This window comes from Carcharodon carcharias, chromosome 15 (genome assembly GCF_017639515.1).
Source record: "Carcharodon carcharias isolate sCarCar2 chromosome 15, sCarCar2.pri, whole genome shotgun sequence".
Classification (NCBI taxonomy): domain Eukaryota; kingdom Metazoa; phylum Chordata; class Chondrichthyes; order Lamniformes; family Lamnidae; genus Carcharodon; species Carcharodon carcharias.
This window is the reverse complement of record NC_054481.1, coordinates 30,767,127-30,785,389: the sequence shown is the minus strand read 5'-3', so window position 1 is coordinate 30,785,389 and position 18,263 is coordinate 30,767,127. Positions and strand designations below refer to the sequence as shown.

The 18,263-nt window shown below is 45.6% G+C and overlaps 1 protein-coding gene across 12 annotated transcripts in view; it reads left to right on the top strand.

Annotated features, from left to right (window-relative positions):
• The window catches only part of LOC121287918 (dynein axonemal-associated protein 1), an 88,679-nt gene extending 73,655 nt beyond the window's left edge, over positions 1-15,024 (top strand). For 6 of the 12 annotated variants that reach the window (XM_041205994.1, XM_041205996.1, XM_041206000.1 and 3 more), the window contains 3 exons: positions 871-956; positions 9,503-9,572; positions 13,738-15,024. In XM_041205994.1, coding sequence (XP_041061928.1) covers positions 871-956; positions 9,503-9,572; positions 13,738-13,815 — 234 coding nt within the window. In that variant the 3' untranslated portion in view covers positions 13,816-15,024. Of the gene's footprint in view, positions 1-840; positions 957-9,502; positions 9,573-13,737 lie in introns of those variants that run through there. The other 6 variants (XM_041205999.1, XR_005945269.1, XR_005945270.1 and 3 more) reach the window with 6 other exon arrangements.
• The last annotated feature ends 3,239 nt before the right edge of the window (positions 15,025-18,263 follow it).

Below are 18,263 nucleotides of genomic sequence, written 5' to 3'. Positions count from 1 at the left end.
TTTGGGAACCACTGTTCTATTCCTTTCTCCTTCGGGTGCTTATCTAGCTTTCCCTTATATGGATCTATGTAATTTACCTCAACCTGTGGTAGTGAGTTCCACCTTCTCAACCTCTCAAGGTAAAGAAGTTTCTCCTGAATTCTGTATTTGATTTCTTGGTGATTATTTTATATCGATGACCTCTAGTTAAGCTGATGCCCACTAGTGGAAACACACTCTCTGTATCCAATCTATCAAACCTTTCATAATTTTAAAGGCTTCCAATAAGTCACCTTCATCCTTCTCTTTTCAAGAGAAATGAGATCTACCCTGTCAGTCGTTTCTTGTTAGTTGTAATCTTGTCTTTTTGGCATCATCCTTGTTAATCATTTTGCACCTCTCCAGTGCCTTTATTTTCTTCATTTAGTATGGCGACCAGAACTCTTCAAGTGTAGTCCAACCAAGGCTTGAAATAAGTTTAGCATATTTATTTTTAATTCTTTCCTCCAGCTATTATGTATAGTCAGTTTGTTGCTTGGTAAGAGTTTACACAGTTGTGTATCCTTAGTTAATTGTCACTGTTCTTCCCTTGCTGTTTTGGGTGTGTGCTTAGGTTCACAGTCATGCTGATAACAAGACATTGAATATAGGGAACAAGTTAGAACCCACCCAAGGGAGTTTGCTGTTAACAGGAATAGACACTCAGCCAGGCAGTTCATGCAGTATTGCACATACTAGGTTTTCTCCTTTTGTCTATTTCTATCTACCTATTCATGCACAGTCTATCCTGGGGATGTGTGAGGTAGGAATATAGCACTGGGTAGTTACGTGTATTTTTATTTCATGCTATCTCTTTGCCAGATATCTATAGCTGTGATTCTTTTTCCCCAGTGCTCACTGCTCACTAGTGGTCCTTGCCTGATGCTGGCTCTGGAGAGAGATAACGGAGTCTGCTGCTTTAGTACACTGCTGAATAGGTGAGTAAATCTGTCACATCTTTAATTGCTCACTGTGTATCCTTTTACGTATACCTTAGGTTATTTCAGTAGAGAGATGGATGGAGAGATAATGGGAGGGATTCTGCAAGATGAGAACATTTCCATTTTTCAGAAGTGAAAAGATAAATTAGCAATGTTATTCTCAATATTTTGTATAGCTGCAAAAATTCCAGCCGCCAAATCATCAGTTATCTGTTACAGCACAGGAGGAGGCCATTTGGTCCATCATGTTTGTGCTGGCACTCTGCAAGCACAACTCAGCTAGTCCCTGACCTTGTCCTTTCCCCATAGCCCTGCAAATTCTTTCTCCTCAGATAATTACCCAATACCCTTTTGAAAGCCATGATTGAATCTGTTTCCACCACACACTAAGGCAGTATATTTCAGATTCCAAACATTCACTGCATTTTAAAGTTTTTTCTCTCATCTAGCCTTGGGTTCTTTTGCCATTCACCTTAAATTGGTGTCCTCTGGCTCTTGACCCTTCCACCAATGGGAAAAATTCCTCCCAATCTACTCTGTCAGATCTCTCATGATCTTGCACATCTCTATCAAATCTCCTCTCTACCTTCTCTACTGTAAGAAGAACAGTGCCACCTTTTCCAAACTATCCTCATAATGTAAGTTCCTCATCCATTCTTGTCAATCTTTTTTCTGCACCCTCTTCAAAGCCATCACATCCATCCTAAAGTGTGGTGCCCAGAACTGGACACAATGGGCAGAATTTTGCCCTTGATGGACAAGCGGGCCTGACTGGCTCGGCGGCAGGTGGGCAGCCGATTGCTGCTGCCGAAGTGGGCCCCGCCACCATTTTGAGTGGGCGGGCCAATTAAGTCCCACCCAGCAGGCTGCCCGACAGGAAGGGGGGAGGGATTCCCCAACTGTCAAAGTGCACTCTTTCGCGCATGCGCATGAAAGAGTGCACATCTCCCTGAGACTAAGTGCTGTCTCAGGGAGATCGGTGAAAGCTTTATAAACATCAAAAATAGAAAAATAAAAAAAATTATTAAAATGTCCCCCTCATGTGACAATGTCACATGAGATGGGACATGTTAATAAATATGACTAAAACTTTATTTAATAAACTTTTTAAAAACAGACATGAAACCTCATCCCGCCAGTGGATAAGTTTTCATGTTTTTTCAGAAGCCCACTGGGGCTCCTGGCCTGCCCGCCAACCTTAAGGTTGGACGGGCAGGTCCTTTAATTGGGTTAACTATCTTGTCAATTGCCTCAATTGGCCATTGACAGGTCGGCGGCCGGACAGCTGATTTCGCTGTCCACCCACCTTCCTGAATATTTAACTGGAGCTGGATGACGTCTGGGGTTTTCCCCAACGTCATCCCGCGTCATTTTCGCATCGGCGAGCGTGCCCCACTCCCAACTCGCCGACAGAAAAATTCCGGCCAATATTCCAGTTGAGGCTGGATAGAGCAGCAGCAAAACCTGCTGCCACTCTCAAAGGCATACCTTCAGGAACTCCAAGTTTGACTCAGTGTGAATTTCCCTCATTTAAGATTCAGATGGATGTATTACCCGATTTGGCCCAGAAATGCTGTTAATGTAGTCTAAGGGTTTCTGGCATAGGCAGTGGCTCTCACTGAGGTTCAAGATCACCTCTCCACCCTCCCGGAATATCAAAGTATAGTTGTTCTGAAACTTCTGTAGTTGCAGCAACTCTTTCATTTATTATTTTGTAATATCTGCCGTTCTCCAGAATATCTTGTTGCAATATCCAGGACTGAGCTCATTTTAACATTGCCGGTTTATCTTATAACAGAATCACTGGGCAGAATTTTATGTTTGTCGGGCGTGTGGGCCTGACCCAATCGGCAGCAGGCGCGTAGCCAAACTCCACCGGCAAAATGGGCCCCACTGCCGTTTTGTGCAGGCGGGTCAATTAAGGCCCGCCCTGCGCGTTGTAGACTCCAGTATACAGTGGCAATTTCAAATGTGTGACGAGCGTGTACAGACCGTCGGTTCCAATGGGGAACCAGCAGTCTGTATAGAGAAAGGCCAGGCAGCCTCCTCTTGGCTGTTCACCGACCAGTCTGCACAGCAGGCTCTAGAGGAGGGCAGGGCAGAGGAAGAGGGGGGCAGGCTGCAGGGTAGGCCAGCGGGGAGCCAATGTGCCCCTTGGTTCTCTGATGCCTGCCTTGCTGCCCTCCTTGAAGAGGTGTCACATTGTTGGGAGGTGTTGTTTCCTGAGGATGGGAGGAGGAGAGCCTCCCACGTTACCAAGCAGGCGTGGCAGGAGGTGGCGGAGGTAGTAAGCTCTCAAGATGCTGTGCGGCACACAGGATCCCAGTGCCACAAACGCTTCAATGATTTGTTGCGCTCTGGAAGGGTGAGTACCATGTCGGCCTTGGCCATTTAACCCAGCAGGTAGCCTTAGCCTTTGACGCCACCCCCCCAAGTCTTAGTGTCATTACTGCATTGGGCATTTGGCGCACGCTGGGTGGGCAAACAGATAGTGACCATGCTTACATCAGCCTTAGTGGTTGAGGAGAAGATGGATTCTCCCCACAGCATATGTTGGTGTTTGTCGCATTTGAGTAGTCTGGGGGCAAACTGCAGGGGAGGCAGCTAGGCACATACTCAGAACTCAGATGGCGATGAGATGGTGGAAGGGGAGCCTCAAGGTGTTGTGGCCAAGAGCCATCTGCTGGCCTCAGCGCCGCACTTAGTTGCGCCTCCTTGCCACGGGCGCTAAGACCCGTGTGTTATTCAGTGATGGACGCCGAATGTGTCCAAGGTGGCTGTTGGGGGAGGGGGTTGGGAGCAGCCGTACTATCTTCTGGTGACTGATCACCAGTAGTGTGGACAGGAGCTGCTGGAGGCCTCAGATGGGCCACTGTGGTTGGGGTGCGGCATGCGCGTGCAGAGTACATGAGCGATCAGCCCCAATAAATGCTCTATGTTCTGCAGGCAAAAACAGAACACAATCTCAGGGAGCACCAGAGGACTGGTGGTGGGCACACTGTGCTGCAGCATCTCACCACATTTGAGGAGTAGGCTATGGAGCTGGGGAGGAGGCAAGCAGCCAGGTCGGCAGGTGTCAGTGAGGCTGGGGTGCAGCAGCCAGGTATTTGAGGCCCACAGTCCCATCCACTCTGTCTCTCCACCATCCAAAGCACTGATGATTGCTGCAATCGTTAATGTAACAACACTGCTCATTCACAGACTGATACAGTCAGACATGTGGTTCATACACAAAGGTCCCTTGGCCCCTTAAGGATGCGCATCTCTAGCACCTTCCAAAGTCACCTTATCCCATTTGTGAGCACTATCCCCATGGCCTAACCTGCCATGGCATCACAGCTGCACATCCAAAGACTTAGTGCATCGTAGGAAGGTTTGTACCTCCACCACCCTTTCAGCCAGTGCGTCCCACATTACCCTGTCCAAAAGGTCCTCAGCACCTCATCTGTCAACCTCATGGCACTCAACTTAAATAAATGCCACCACGTTAGTTATCCCTGCACCAAGGGGAAATGTTGCCTTCTGTCCGCCTGTTCTATGCCCCTCATAACGGTATGAAGGTCAATATTGTGACCTGTCAATCTCCTGTGCTCCACGGCAAATATCGCAAGTGTACGCAATGTTTCTTCATAACTCCAACTCTCCAGGCCAGCAAGTATCCAGGTCAGGAACCTCTGCACTCTCCCTACTCCAATGCTACCCCTCCCATGAAGCACAGGACACAACTGAACGCAGAAGTGTAGATGTGGCCTTGACAGCTTTTTCTGTACTTGCAACATGACCTCCCTTTTCCTACATTCTATTCTTCGTCTAATAAAGGCAATCTGGCTTTGACCTTGTTAAGCGCCTTATGTTCCTGTTCTGCTACCTTAACGGGTCTGCCCAGCAAGGTCCCTGTAATCGTTGTGACTTACGGTCCTACCATTAATCATGTATTCCTGTACTTTGTTTGTCTTGCCCAAGTGTTGAACCGCACACTTATCCACATAATATTCCATGTGGCATTCCTTAGGCCATCTGACCAGCCTGTCCGTATGCACGTGTAACGTTTGGGCCTCTTCTTGACTATTTACCAGCCCACCAATGTTTGTCTCCTTAGGTTCTTGAAGGTTGAGCGCATTATGAGCCTGGGGGGGGAAGGGATGAATGGTGTTACTGACTGAACGCTAACTGATGCACTGTCCTTGTTGTTAATTTCAGCATTACCACTGCATGGCTGCCAGCAACAAGTCCAAAATCTGCCCCCCCTCCACACCTGAGGGGCGTCACTTGCAACTTGCGTCACATCATTTTAGTGAGGCAGGCACCAGCACAGCGACTACCACATCATTGGGGATTATAGCGTCGGCTCGTGTCCCGGGGCACAGTGGAGAGGGCATTTCACAATCGCTGGAGGAGATGGCACGGACAGAGAGTGCCGATGGCGCCAGCAGCCGAAGGTCTGCAGGGGACCAGGCACATGCTGAGTCGGGCAGTGATGATGTGCCTCTGGAGATGTCTGCCATGCAGCAGCTACAGGACAAACGGCAGGGTGCGCGGGAGCATCTGGCAGGGTTGCATGAGGGTATGCTTCACTTGGTCTCTGTGGTGGAGGAATCCAGGCAGAGTGTCAGTGATGGCATGAACCTCAGGACAGAGCTTCAGGCTTCCTCCATTGAGAGATTGGCGACTGATGGAGAGGGGCTTCCAACAGATTGAGAATCATCTGATTGGGTTACACTCTGACCTGCAAGCCTTCACAGCGCTAATGGCCTCAGGTGGTCATTGGCAATGTGGGAGATGTTCTGGGCACCAAGTGTCCCAGCTCCGTACCCATCCATCTGTGGTGAGCAGGGAGGTCCAATGTGACCTCATGTCTGCGCAGCAGCTGCCTATCGTCGCTACGAGCTCCTCTCAGGGCGTTCCGGATGAGGGCAGCAGCTCCTCCGCCCCTCTGACAGTGACCGTTGTATCAGTTGTGGAACTGGCCACTCCCTCCCAGGCGGGGCCAGCACAGGCTCTACTGGCCAGAGGACGGCCGCCAAGGTCATCGAGGCCAACAGGACAGCAGAATCAGCAGGCTGTCTTACAAGCCACTCCAAGCGATGGGGCGGCACCAAGACGTAGCACCCGCAAACGTAAGCATAAGGCAGGTTTGTCACTGGTGAATTTGTGTTGGCCCTAGATTAGGGAATGTTTGATTATCAGCGTCAGAGCAACGTTTGTTCATTTTTTTGGTAGCAATAAAGTCCACATTTTTGACCAAGGCTGGGGGTGTTTCCTTTGTGCTGCATTTGTATGTTTCACAGACATATCGTGAGTGTTTGAGTGGATATTGATGTTTATGTACTAAACCCTTAGTTGCAGCTGATGAGGCGGAAGATGTAGCACCTAAGTGCTGTGTGTGGAAGTGCCAGGCAATGCTGGTCCTGCAGATTCATGTGTGTGGAGCTATCTGAAGGTTCGTTGTATTAAAGTGTCCCGGATGTCCCTGTCTCCTTGATGTAGTAGCGAGTCTGCATGCTGCCCCTCATCATCGCCCTGTGCTTCCTCATCCTCTGAGCCACTGCTGGATTCATCATGTGCAGCCTCATCCACTGCGTCAAGGTCTTCATCATCAACTGCATCCCCCCTTTCCCAACGCAAGATTGTGCAGAGCGCAGCATGCTACCACTATCACAGAGACATGATCTGGAGGATACTGGAGTGCGCCCCCTGAGTGGTCCAGGCAACGGAAGCGCATCTTGAGAAGACCGATGGCTCTTTCCACCACAGCCCTTGTGGAGGCATGGCTCCTATTGTAGTGCTCCTCAGCTTCTGTTCTTGGACGGCGGAGTGGCGTCATGAGCCAACTTCAGAGGGGATAGCCCTTGTCACCCACCAGCCAACCATCCAGCCGAGCGGGAGCACTGAAGAGCCCCGGCACCTGGAAATGTCTGAGGATGTAGGCGTCGTGGGAGCTGCCTGGGTACCTTGCACAAACTTGCAGAATCTGCATCCTGTGATCACACACTATCTGCACGTTCATGGAGTGGAAACCCTTCCTGTTGACGAAGGCACCGGGCTCACCTGCTGGTGCCTTGATGGCCACATGTGTACAGTCTATTGCACCCTGGACACAGGGGAAGCCAGCAATGGCTGCGAAGCCTCTGGCTCGCTGTGCCTGACTTGCCTGGTCACAGCGGAAGTGGATGAAGGTCAATGAATGTTTGAACAGAGCATCTGTAACCTGCTTGACACAAGTGTGGACAGCTGATTGGGAGGCACCATAAAGATCACCCACCGAGCCCTGGAAGGAGCCAGGTGCATAGATGTGGAGAGCAACTGTGATCTTCAGAGTTGCTGGCTTGGGGTGTCCACCCACACAGTTAGGGGAGATCTCAGGGCCAATCATTTGACAGACATAATTCAGTGTCCCCCTTGACAGTCGGAGCCTCCTTCGGCACTGCACCTCAGTCATATTGAGGTAACTGCTTTGCCACCTATACACCCTAGCAGCAGGATAGTGGCGTCTTCTGCGGCCCCTTCCACCTTGGACAACCTCTTGGCCCTGCGCCCCTTGTACCTGCGTCTGGCCTCCCAAAGGTGGCTCCCCTGGAGGCTGATTGTCCACTTCTGGCCTCCTCCTTATCCTATCCCTCCCTTCCTCCTCAGAGGAGCTGCTTCCAGTGAAGATGTTAGAACCCATACCCCCAGGCTAAATGGAGGTCTCTGGAAAGCTGCAGGCCCGATAAAGATTACTGCCTGCAGACTGGTGAGCTGAAGCTTCAAAGTACAGGGAAAGCTGTTGGAAGTCGATCTGAACTGCAAACAATCACACAGGCAAGTTTAAAACGCTTTCTGCAATAAATACTTCAGATAAAACATTAACAACCCCTCTGAGCCCACATATTCCGCCCGTGTATGAGGTTTGTTAAAAAGCCACTTATCCACCTGCCTGTTGCGCCCGTGCGCCGAGCCAAAGATCGCACGGGCTCCTCAAAATCAGTGTTGATTGCTGAGTTAAGGGCCTTAACAAGGCCTTTAATTAATGGCGGGCGCGCGTTGCACTTCATCGCGTTCCCGCCCAGCTAAATATCGCGATGGTGCGTGCTGACATCACGCTCACCTGACATCAGTGCATGACATTTTAAGTGCTGACGTGCGTGGTTCGCCACCTGCACGTCATACATAAAATTCTGCCCACTGTCTCTTCTCCTTCTAATCTCCTCACTGTCCCAAATCAGGCAAAACTAATAACCCTCCCCCATTCGCCCAAATCAAAGGATTTCCAGTTTAGATTTATCCCAAAAACACAATTGTCTAATGTTGAAATCTGCAGGATTGCCAATTGATGCAATCCTCTTCATAAATCAAATATAAATGGATTTGTCTGCGAAGGACAAGCTATGATTTAAAAACAAAAAACTGCGGATGCTGGAAATCCAAAACAAAAACAATTACCTGGAAAAACTCAGCAGGTCTGGCAGCATCAACGGAGAAGAAAAGAGTTAATATGATTTGTCAGAGCAACCCCTCTGTGTGTCTCTCTCTCTCCCCACCCCTTCCTTTAATTCCTTTCTTTCTCCCCTCCCCCCGGCACACACCCCCCCCCCCCCCCGACCCGGTGTGTCATGGAGTCAGACTCAAGACATATGCAATGAAAATGGCAGGCTTTCTATACATTCTGTTCTTTGAATGGAAATATTTCCAAGTGGCAGTAACTGTTGATCCAGCCTTCAGGCTCTCTCCGAGTTTATTGTATATAATGGGGGAGATTTTCACAACTGTCACTAAAACAAGTTTTAACAACCCTACAACAGTGTGAAAAACCTTGCCACTTGGCCCTGCGTCCCATTTGGCCAATGTCAGCTTCATATGGGCTGGAGACTTCCCCCCACCCTGATTCTGCCAGTAGACTCTACATTATCAACATTTGGGTTTAATGATGTGCATAGGATCCCAATCATCATTTTGGGACTCACCTGGGCAGAGCCTGCACTGAGCTCACCCCACCAAATACACATGGCACTCCAGCTCAAGGGCAGCCAGAAAATTTTTAATCACTGTTGTGGGGCTAGGAGGACCAGGGATACCATACAAATAATGTGGGCTGCTAGCATATTAGAATTGCCCCATCACCCCATCCAGGTCAAGTCAGGATGTGGGCCTCCAAATATTGAGTCGGCAAGCTGTGAAGTCCTTTTGCCAGCTGTCCACTATTTGGTATATCCAGCCCGGCCCTGAATATGAATCAAGCCTTCAGTCAGCACTACTAAGCAGCTGACCATACAATCGTTCAGTCTGCCCCAGCAGCATTACACCAGCAAAATAGCTAAAACATCAACATGGGAGTGAAGTGGGTTTATATGCTGCAGGAAGTTTTTTAGTGGCTACCTCTGATTTTCCCAATGGCCAATCTGGACTACTTGTACTTAATGATTAAAAATTATAAGTTGGGTCTTCAAACATTCAAGCAAAAAAATCCACGAGTGGAAAAGTTTAGACAGATGTCTAATTCTTTTCATAAATAACTTAAATGTATATGACAAAATTCCCAAATTAACTGCCCCTGTCTATTCCAGCCTTGCTTGGAAAAAACTGGAGCTTGAGGATTGTCTGCAGTATTTCATCTACCCAAAGAGTGAGCCACAGGTAAGTACTCAGTCCATTGCTTCCTGCAGGCTGCCACTTACATCTTATACATATCGATGTTCTAGAACTTTCACACAATTTGCCTTTCTGTTCTTTTTGAAAATGATGTAAAATTTGTTCACTTATGAATATTATGTTTTATGTAAAATAACAAATATCTTCGCTACTTTACCCATTCTTTGTGGACTGGGACTGGGCTGTGCTAGTCATTCTATACCTGAACTGAACTGGAGATTTTCAATAACTTGATAAATCCTAATTTGAATCAAATAATTGAAACAATTTAACTTCCTTTAATATTTTCTAACCTAATTTTGAAATAATTGTAAAGAATGTTCCGTTCCGGTTTCAGTACAGTGGCAGAACCGGCCAAAGCAATGATCTCTAGACCTGCCCATATAACCGCTACAGCCACATTGAACATGAAAATTGCTTCCTGAACTTCAATCCTGTGGTTTTCAACAACAACTTTTATTTCTAATGCATCATAAATCTAATTAAATATGCCAAGGTGCTTCACGGGAGCATTATAAAGCAAAATTTGACACATGCACAGAAGGAGATATAGGGGCAGATGACAAAAAGCTTGGACAAAGGTGGGTTTTAAGGAGTGTTTTAAAGGAGGAGAGAGAAATAGAGAGGCAGAGAGGTTTAGGGAGGAATTCCACTGTTTAGGGCCTTGGGAGCTGAAGAGCATGGCCACCAATATTGGAGCAATTAAAATTTGAGCATTCTCAAAAGCCAGAATTAGATGAGAACAGATATCTCCAAGAGTTGCGGAGCTGGAGGAGATTACAGAGATAGGATGGAGTGAGGCCATGGAGGGATTTGTAAACAAGGATGAAAATTTTAAAATCAGGAACTAATGTAAATCAGCGAGCACAAGGCTGCTGATGGGTGAATAGCCCTTGGTGCAAGTCAGGACATGGGCAGCAGAGTTTCAGATGACCTCAAGTTTAAGGAAGGTAGGATAGAAAAATAGCAAACTTGCGGCACAAAAGGAGGCTATTCAGTCCATTGGTGTCTGTCGGCCATAAAAGAGCAAATTAGCTTAATCCCACTTTTGGTCTGAAACCCTATAGGTTACAGCACTTCAAGTGCATATCCAAGTATTTTTTAAATGTTATGAGGGTTTCTGCCTTTATCACCCTTTTAGGCAGTGAATTCCAGGCCCCCACTACCCTCTTAAGTGAAAAAGATTCTCCTCACTTCCTCTCTAATCCTTCTGTCACTTATTTTAAATCTACACCCTCTGGTTAATCACCCCTCTGCTAAGGAAATGGGTCCTTCTTATCCACTCTGTCCTGGGCCCCTCACAATCTTAATTAAATCTCCCCTCAGCATCCTTTATGCCAAAAAAACCCCAGCCTTTCCAAACTTTCCTTGTATCTAAAATTCTCTGTTCCTGGCAACATCCTCATAAATCTCCTCGACAGTGACCAGAACTGCACGCTGTACTCTAGCTGGTGGCCTAACTAATGTTTTTGCAGTTCTAGCATAACCTTCCTGCTGTTACTTTCTTTTATAGGCATAGAATATATCCCCCATATGGCTTTTTAACCATCTTTGCTACCTGTCCTGCTATCTTCAGAGAGGTATGGCACATACTCCAACGTCCCTCTTTTCTTCTATAGATCTCAGTAACCTACCATTTATTGTGTATTCCTTTGCCTTGTTAGACATGACGAGACGAATGGCCTCCTTCTGTGCTGCAACCATTCTGTGATTTCGTTAGCCCACCCCAAGTGCATTACCTTACGTTTCTCTGGATTGAATTATATTTGTACCTTTTTGCCCACCTGATGTAGGAACATAGGAACAGGAGTAGGCCATTCGGCTTATTGAGCCTGCTCCACCATTCAATTAGATCATTGCTGATCATCTACCTCAATCTACCTGATCATCTACCTAACTTGATATCTTCCTGCAGACTACAGCTTTCTTCCTCTCTTTCAACCACACAGATAATTTTTGTATTGTCTGCAATCTTCTTAATCATGTCCCATTTATTTAAGTCTAAATCATTGATTTATACAGTGAAAATCAAGGGACCGAGTGCCTAACCCCGCAAAACTCCCCTGGAAACAGCCTTAATCATCCTCTTGCTGTTTTTGTACCTATAAAATATCTTTGGGATTTTCTTGATTTTACTTGCCTCTCTTTGCTTTCCTAATTTCATTTTTAATTTTACCTTGCATTTTATTTACCTATCTAGGCTTTCTGCATTATTGAGCTCTTGACATTTGAGATTTCTCTTTTTGCCTTATCCTACTCTGTGTGCTCTTTGACATCCAGAGGGATCTAGGTTTGAGAGTCCCGCCCTTTTTCCTTGTGGGAACATATTTGTTCTGATCCCTCATTATCTCCTCCTTGAATACCTCCCACTGCTCTGACATTGATTTACCGGCTAGTAGCTATATCCAATCCACATTTTCCAAATTGCATCATAGCTTAGTAAAATTGACCTTTCCCCAATTTAAAATTTTTGCACTTGGTCTTTCCTTATGCTTTTCTAAACTACTCTGGATCTAACTGAATTATGATTACTACTACCGAATGTTCTCCCACTGATACCTTCCATCTGCCTAACTTCATTTCTTAAAACTAAGTCCAGAATTGCCCCTTGTCCTTGTGGGACTTGTTGCATAGACAAAAGAAGTTCTTCTGAAAGCATTTAAAGAATTCTGCACCCCCTGTGCCTTTTGCACCGACTCTATCCCCAAACAGGTCGAAAAGGACAAGGGATTGTATATCTTTGTCACAGTCAGAATAAGGTCCTTGGAGAGGACATGGTGGGAGATAGGAAAGAAAGTTGAGAACAGTGTAAATTCAGGCCAGGCAGCAGATCTTTAAAGGAAGTTTGGCCTGGTGGACTAGTGCAAGAGCGGGACATGAGAGAGGCAGCTAATTAGATGGTCTTGATCTCGGAGGTAAAGAACTCCATAAGATCCTCACACTTGTTGGTGAAGGTGGAGGAGACGTGAAATAGGGGTTTTAGAAGATGCCTTCCACCAGGGAAAGAAGCCGGGGTTATTTTTACATTCCAGGATGTTCCTGGAATTGTGAGCAGTTTTGGCAGACAAGAACAGGACCTGATAGTCCTTTATCTGGTCCAACAAAACCTGGAAGTAAATAGCTAAACCAGTTCACCATATCCGTTCAAGTCTGTGTCTGTTGGACTTAAGGTAGCAGAGATGAGGACCCTGGTAGGGGAATGGCCAGGGTGAGAGAAAGCAATGGTTTTTGTGATGACTAAAGTTTCAAAGATGGAAGTGAGGGTGCAGTTCACTTTGATACTTCTGCAGCTGAACAAATCAGTAGCTGCACAATTATCATAGTAAACAGAGGTTAAACAGTTGGTTAAACGGTTGGGATTTTGAAAGTGCAATTGTAAGTAAGTTGGGGGGGTTTGCTTTTTCTGGGTTGGGCTGGGGGAAGATACATAAATACAGAGATACAGGGAGATACAGAGTTGGGATGGGATAGTTGAAGTGGGTAGACAGCGATACAAGGAAGTGATCAGAGATGACCATATCTGTGACTCACAACGGGAGGAGTGAGGTCACTTAAAATAGCAAGGGGATGGAGGTGAATATGGTTTGGGGAGTTCACATGGAGGGAGAGATTTAGGGAGGATAAGAAGACAGTGAATTCAAAGGAGAGAGAGCACGAAGATGTCTTTCAGTGCAGAGGCTGAGGGAGGAAAGAAGTGCTGATACCTTGGTGCGAACATTTTTATCTTACTTGGGTGGGAAGTAGAGAATGTGGATTTTGAAACAGAGGTGAGGGGGGGAACGGTTGGAGATGTTCAAAGAAGGATAAAGTGCCGGAGGAGTAGGTATGATTTTGTGATAAATGCCACAATACCACTACAACTGTCTGGGCAAAGCAAATGGTGGAATGTATAATCAGGTGAGGAGGCTTTGTTTAGGGGAAAGGTGTCATCCCCCTCAGCCAAGTTTCCATTATGGCCACATTGTGGATACAATCATCCTCATTAAGTTAATTGATGGCAAGGCTTGTTCACAAGAACAGACAATCTGGAGGGAGATGTGGAGAGGAGTGGTGAGAGCTGATTTACAGGGTGAGTGATTATTCCCTGAACTTTAGCCCTGCGGTTTATGAGATGAATGATTACTCTTTGTTACCTTGGTTTCTTGAACAGGTGGAACGATTGATCTGCTGTCTGTTTGACTCCCTTGCTCCTCAAAGTATTCATCAGATCGTGCTCCAAGATTCTTAACCTGCTGCAGTAACAGCATTTACATCATCACCTCCACAGCTCCAAACTCTTAAAACAACACACTGCTGCTATTTCAGAGAGATGAGGCAGTAGTCAGTGCAACAAAAAGCAATTTAGCATTTTTTCCTCAAACTTCTGTTTTTTTTCCATGTTTAAAAGTTTTTCTTTCCACATTTGTTATTCTGTAACCACTAATTTGCTGTGTATTGAAATAACCCTGACAAAGCAGTTTGAACTACACTTGACTGGTGCTGCTTACTTCTCAGGGTGGGATCTGATTAAACCATAGAAGTTTTCTACAGAATCTTCTTTCATCTCTATTCCTGATGGTTCCTCCCCATAGTCTCCTTGGGGATATGCTATAGGATAAATCTCTCCCCAGCTGCTAATGATACAGATTCAGGTTGGTCGACAGAACTATGTTCACTAAGTAATTTTAGTCCCCTAATGTAACACAGCGAGCTCAATCTGCTTCATCTGGAGGCCTGGATAATAAATGGTCAGTGAGTTTATCAATTAAACATGTAGGCTGCAGGCGTCAAAGCTGCATTTGCCCAATTGTATCAGCCTACGATTATGCATTAAAGATAGATATTGTTGCATTCAACTTCTTCCTAATCTACATCAAAGATAGAGATATGAATCCAATTAAATGCAGAACCAGTGAGCTGTAGGCGCTCTGACTCCTCCAGACAGGCATCCATGTGAGATTCAGGGCTGTGCCAGGCATTATTCCTTTTAGATAAAATGGGCTTTTCTTCAGCTCAATACAACAAACAGCATTAGCCCATGACTCCACCTCAACGCAGATGAAAGATGGGCAGTGTCTCTACATTTAACACAAGTCACAGTGGAAATTGGCTTGGAAGTCCCTCTGGGAACAAAGTAAGCAGTTGGGGTTAGAGTTTCTACTCAATACAAACTTAACACTGCGCTGTGCAGGATAAGATATAGGAATTCATCAGCATATTCCACCTGTAATAGCAGCCTCAAACATCGAAGCGTTCTCCATTTTACAGATAAATGTGTCTCTTGCAAACTTGTTTTAATTGTATTTATTCAGAGTTTATTTTTTGCTTCTGATTTAATATTATACAACTAGAGATCCAAATGAAACAGATGCTACTATCCTGGTAAATATATATTAAATATTTCAGTGTAAATGATTCCTTATCTTGCATTGCCACCTCAGAAGTAAAATAAATCTCAGCATGTTGCTTGGTACAGTGTGCTAGTTTCATTCCACAGTGATGCAGGGAAGGGTTTGGTCTAAATTGTGTACTGCATCCCTGGCCTTGACCAATACTGTGCAATTGCTGAGCTGCAATTGGAGAAGTCCAGAATTTTATCTGGAGCCCAGTGCAGTGCTGACCTTAAGGATTAATGCCTTTTTAGGGACCGCTTGCATCATTTGAGGGGTGGGTGTGGGGGGGAGGGTAGTGGGTGACAATGGGTGGTTGTGGAGGATCTGCATGACTGTCCCGTCCGCTGAGGCACACCATGCCCCTCACTAATCAGGCCGACTGTATTCAACACACAAGCCTGGATTCCAGTGCATTGTAGAATATTCAACCTGTAGCTATACCAAGCCCATAGTTGATTTCATTAATCTCTCATTGAGGAATTGGATCCTCCCACAGGTGCAGAGACAGATGGTTTATTTGAACTATAGGATTGTTCTCATTCACATGATCATGGCCTTCGAAACTATTAACAGTTCCTGGTGGATGTTTTTACATCTGCATTGGCAGGATGTGACGAGTGCATTTTTGGGAAGGGCACACAGGAAGTGTAACACATCAAAAACACCATTTCAGAAGATGCACAGCCTTGCAATCAGAGAATGCTACCACAGAAGTACCACATCCTGAGATTCCAACCCACACATCTTTGTTTTGTTGCCTATATCACATTCCCAAGTCACTGAGAAGGTTTTATTCTTGAAGGTTGTCTTTAAGTGTGTCACTATCAAGGTTGCAGTGCTTAGAGTGCTGCACTGTCAGAGCTGTTTTGGGTGAGATGCTACAGTGAGGCATGTGTTATGGGATGGGCTGTTTCCCAAAACCTTTCCTCATATACACAACTGCTGACAGTTTCCAGGAGCTGACCAATGTTTCTAAGAACACAAACCTCTATTCAATCAGCTTTGTGTGGGTTAGTGCAGCCCAAATCTAAAAGCAAATCCCAATCACAATAAATTTCTCCCTGGAACACTTAGACCGGGATTTTCCAGCCCCATTGTGGCAGGACCCACTGCAGGAGATTCGGCAGACCAGCCAAAAGTCCATTGATTTTCGGTGGGACCGGACAATCCCAGCACTGGGCGGGACCAGAATATCCCACCCTTATGGTGCTACCTGGAATCTTAGAATCATTGCAGAATAGGAGGAGGCCATTTGACCTGTTGATTCTATCCATGCAGGCTCTCTGCAAGAGCAATTTAGCTAGTCCCACTCTCCCTGCTCTTTCCTTGTAGCCATGCGATTTCTTTTCCCTTCAGGTGCTTATCCAATTCCCTTTTGAAAGATTGAATCTACTTCCAGCACACAATCAGGCAGTGCATTCCAGATCCTAGTCTCGTGTAAAAAGCTTTTCCTCATGTTGCCTTTGGTTCTTTTGCCATTTACTTTAAATCGATGTCCTCTGGTTCTCGACCCTTCCACAAATGGGAAGTTTCTCCTGATCAGACCCCTCATGATTTTGGACATCTCTATCAAATCTCCTCTCAACCTTCACTTCTCCAAGGAAAATAACCCTAGCATCTCCAATTTATTCATCAAAGTGAAGTCCCTCATCTCTGAAACCAGTCTCAAATCTTTTCTATACCCTTCCCAATGCCTTCACATCCTTCCTAAAGTGAGGTGTCCAGAATTGGATAGAATACGCCAAGTAAGACTAAGTAACGTTTTATAAAGGTTCATTATGACTTCCATGCTTTTGTAATCCATGCATCTATTTATAAAACCTAAGATCCCAAATTCTTTATTACCTATTTTCTCAACCCTGCCCTGCTACCATCAACAATTTGTGCACGTATAACTCCAGGTCTCTATCACACTGTTAGCCCACTGTGTACTGACTAAAATACTATTATTTACAAGTCATTCATTCATTCATTCATGTGTGCTCTGCCCAAAGCCCTTTGTCTGCTGATGCTTCATCCTGAGCCATTTCCTTAGTAGTTTTTTTTCAGGGGTAGTTTGCCATTCCTTCTACTCTCAGTGGCAGTTCTAGGAGGTAGGTCCCAAGTCTACCTCAGCCGGAACATGGTGTTATTCTGAACCATGCCCTAGCCATCTAAGCTAATTGGCCCCTTATTTACAGGTAGAGTAGTGTAGAGTAGAAATATTTCACACAAGGAACATGGGGCAAAAACACAGCTGTAGCTTTGGAGTTCCAGCTCTCTGAATTGTTTTCCCTAGTACAGCTTGATCAGATAGGCAGAACACCTGTTGGCTGAAGGAAGCAGATACCACATGAGACAGAAACTTTTATTGGTGCATTTTCTGAAAAAAGATAAATAGAAACTTATACTGTAAATAACGTATATACAAACAGAACGACCATCCACACTAGCCTCCTACCTATGCTCTGCTACTCCGCACAGCTCGGTCACACAATAACTGCTTAGGACACTTCTGGTGCTGAGTTTCACAGAAAGCGGCATGATTAGAGGAAGGAGATGGCAAAGTGGCCTGTGATAGACCGATTAGGGAATTACAGGCAGTTACAATCCTCAAACCTGAAAGTCTTGTCTATCAGGAGTTAGTGATCAGCTCTGTTTAGAATGGAGTCATAGAATGGTTACAGCAGAGAGAGAGGCTATTCAGCCAACTCTCTGCAAGAGTGGTTGACCTTTGCCATTTCCCTGCCCTTTCCCCATAGCCCTGCAAATTATTTCTCTTCTGATAATGATCTTTTGAAAGCCACGATTGAATCTGCCTCTTCCACACTCTCAAGCTGTGCATTCCAGGTCCTAGCTGCGTAAAAAAACATTTCCATATGTTATTGTTACTTCTTTTGCCAATCATCTTAAATCGGTGTCTTCTAGTTCTTCACTCTTCCCATAGGGACAGTTTCTCCCTAACTACTCTGTTTAGACTCCTCACTGATTTTGAACATATCTATCAAACCTCTTCTCAACCTTCTCCCAGGAGAACAGCTGCAGCTTCTGCAATCTAACCACATAATTGAAATCCCTCATCCCTGAAACCATTCTCTTGAATCTTTCTGCACCCTCTCTAATGTCTTCCTAAAGTATGATGCCCAGACCTGAATGCAATACTCCAATTGAGGCTGAACTAGTTTTATACAGGTTTACCATAACTTCCTTCTTATGTACTCTATGCCCTTATTTATAAAGCCCAGGATCCTGCATGCTTTATTAACCATGCTCTCAACCTGCCCTGCCACCTTCAACGATTTGTGTACATATACCCCCCAGATCC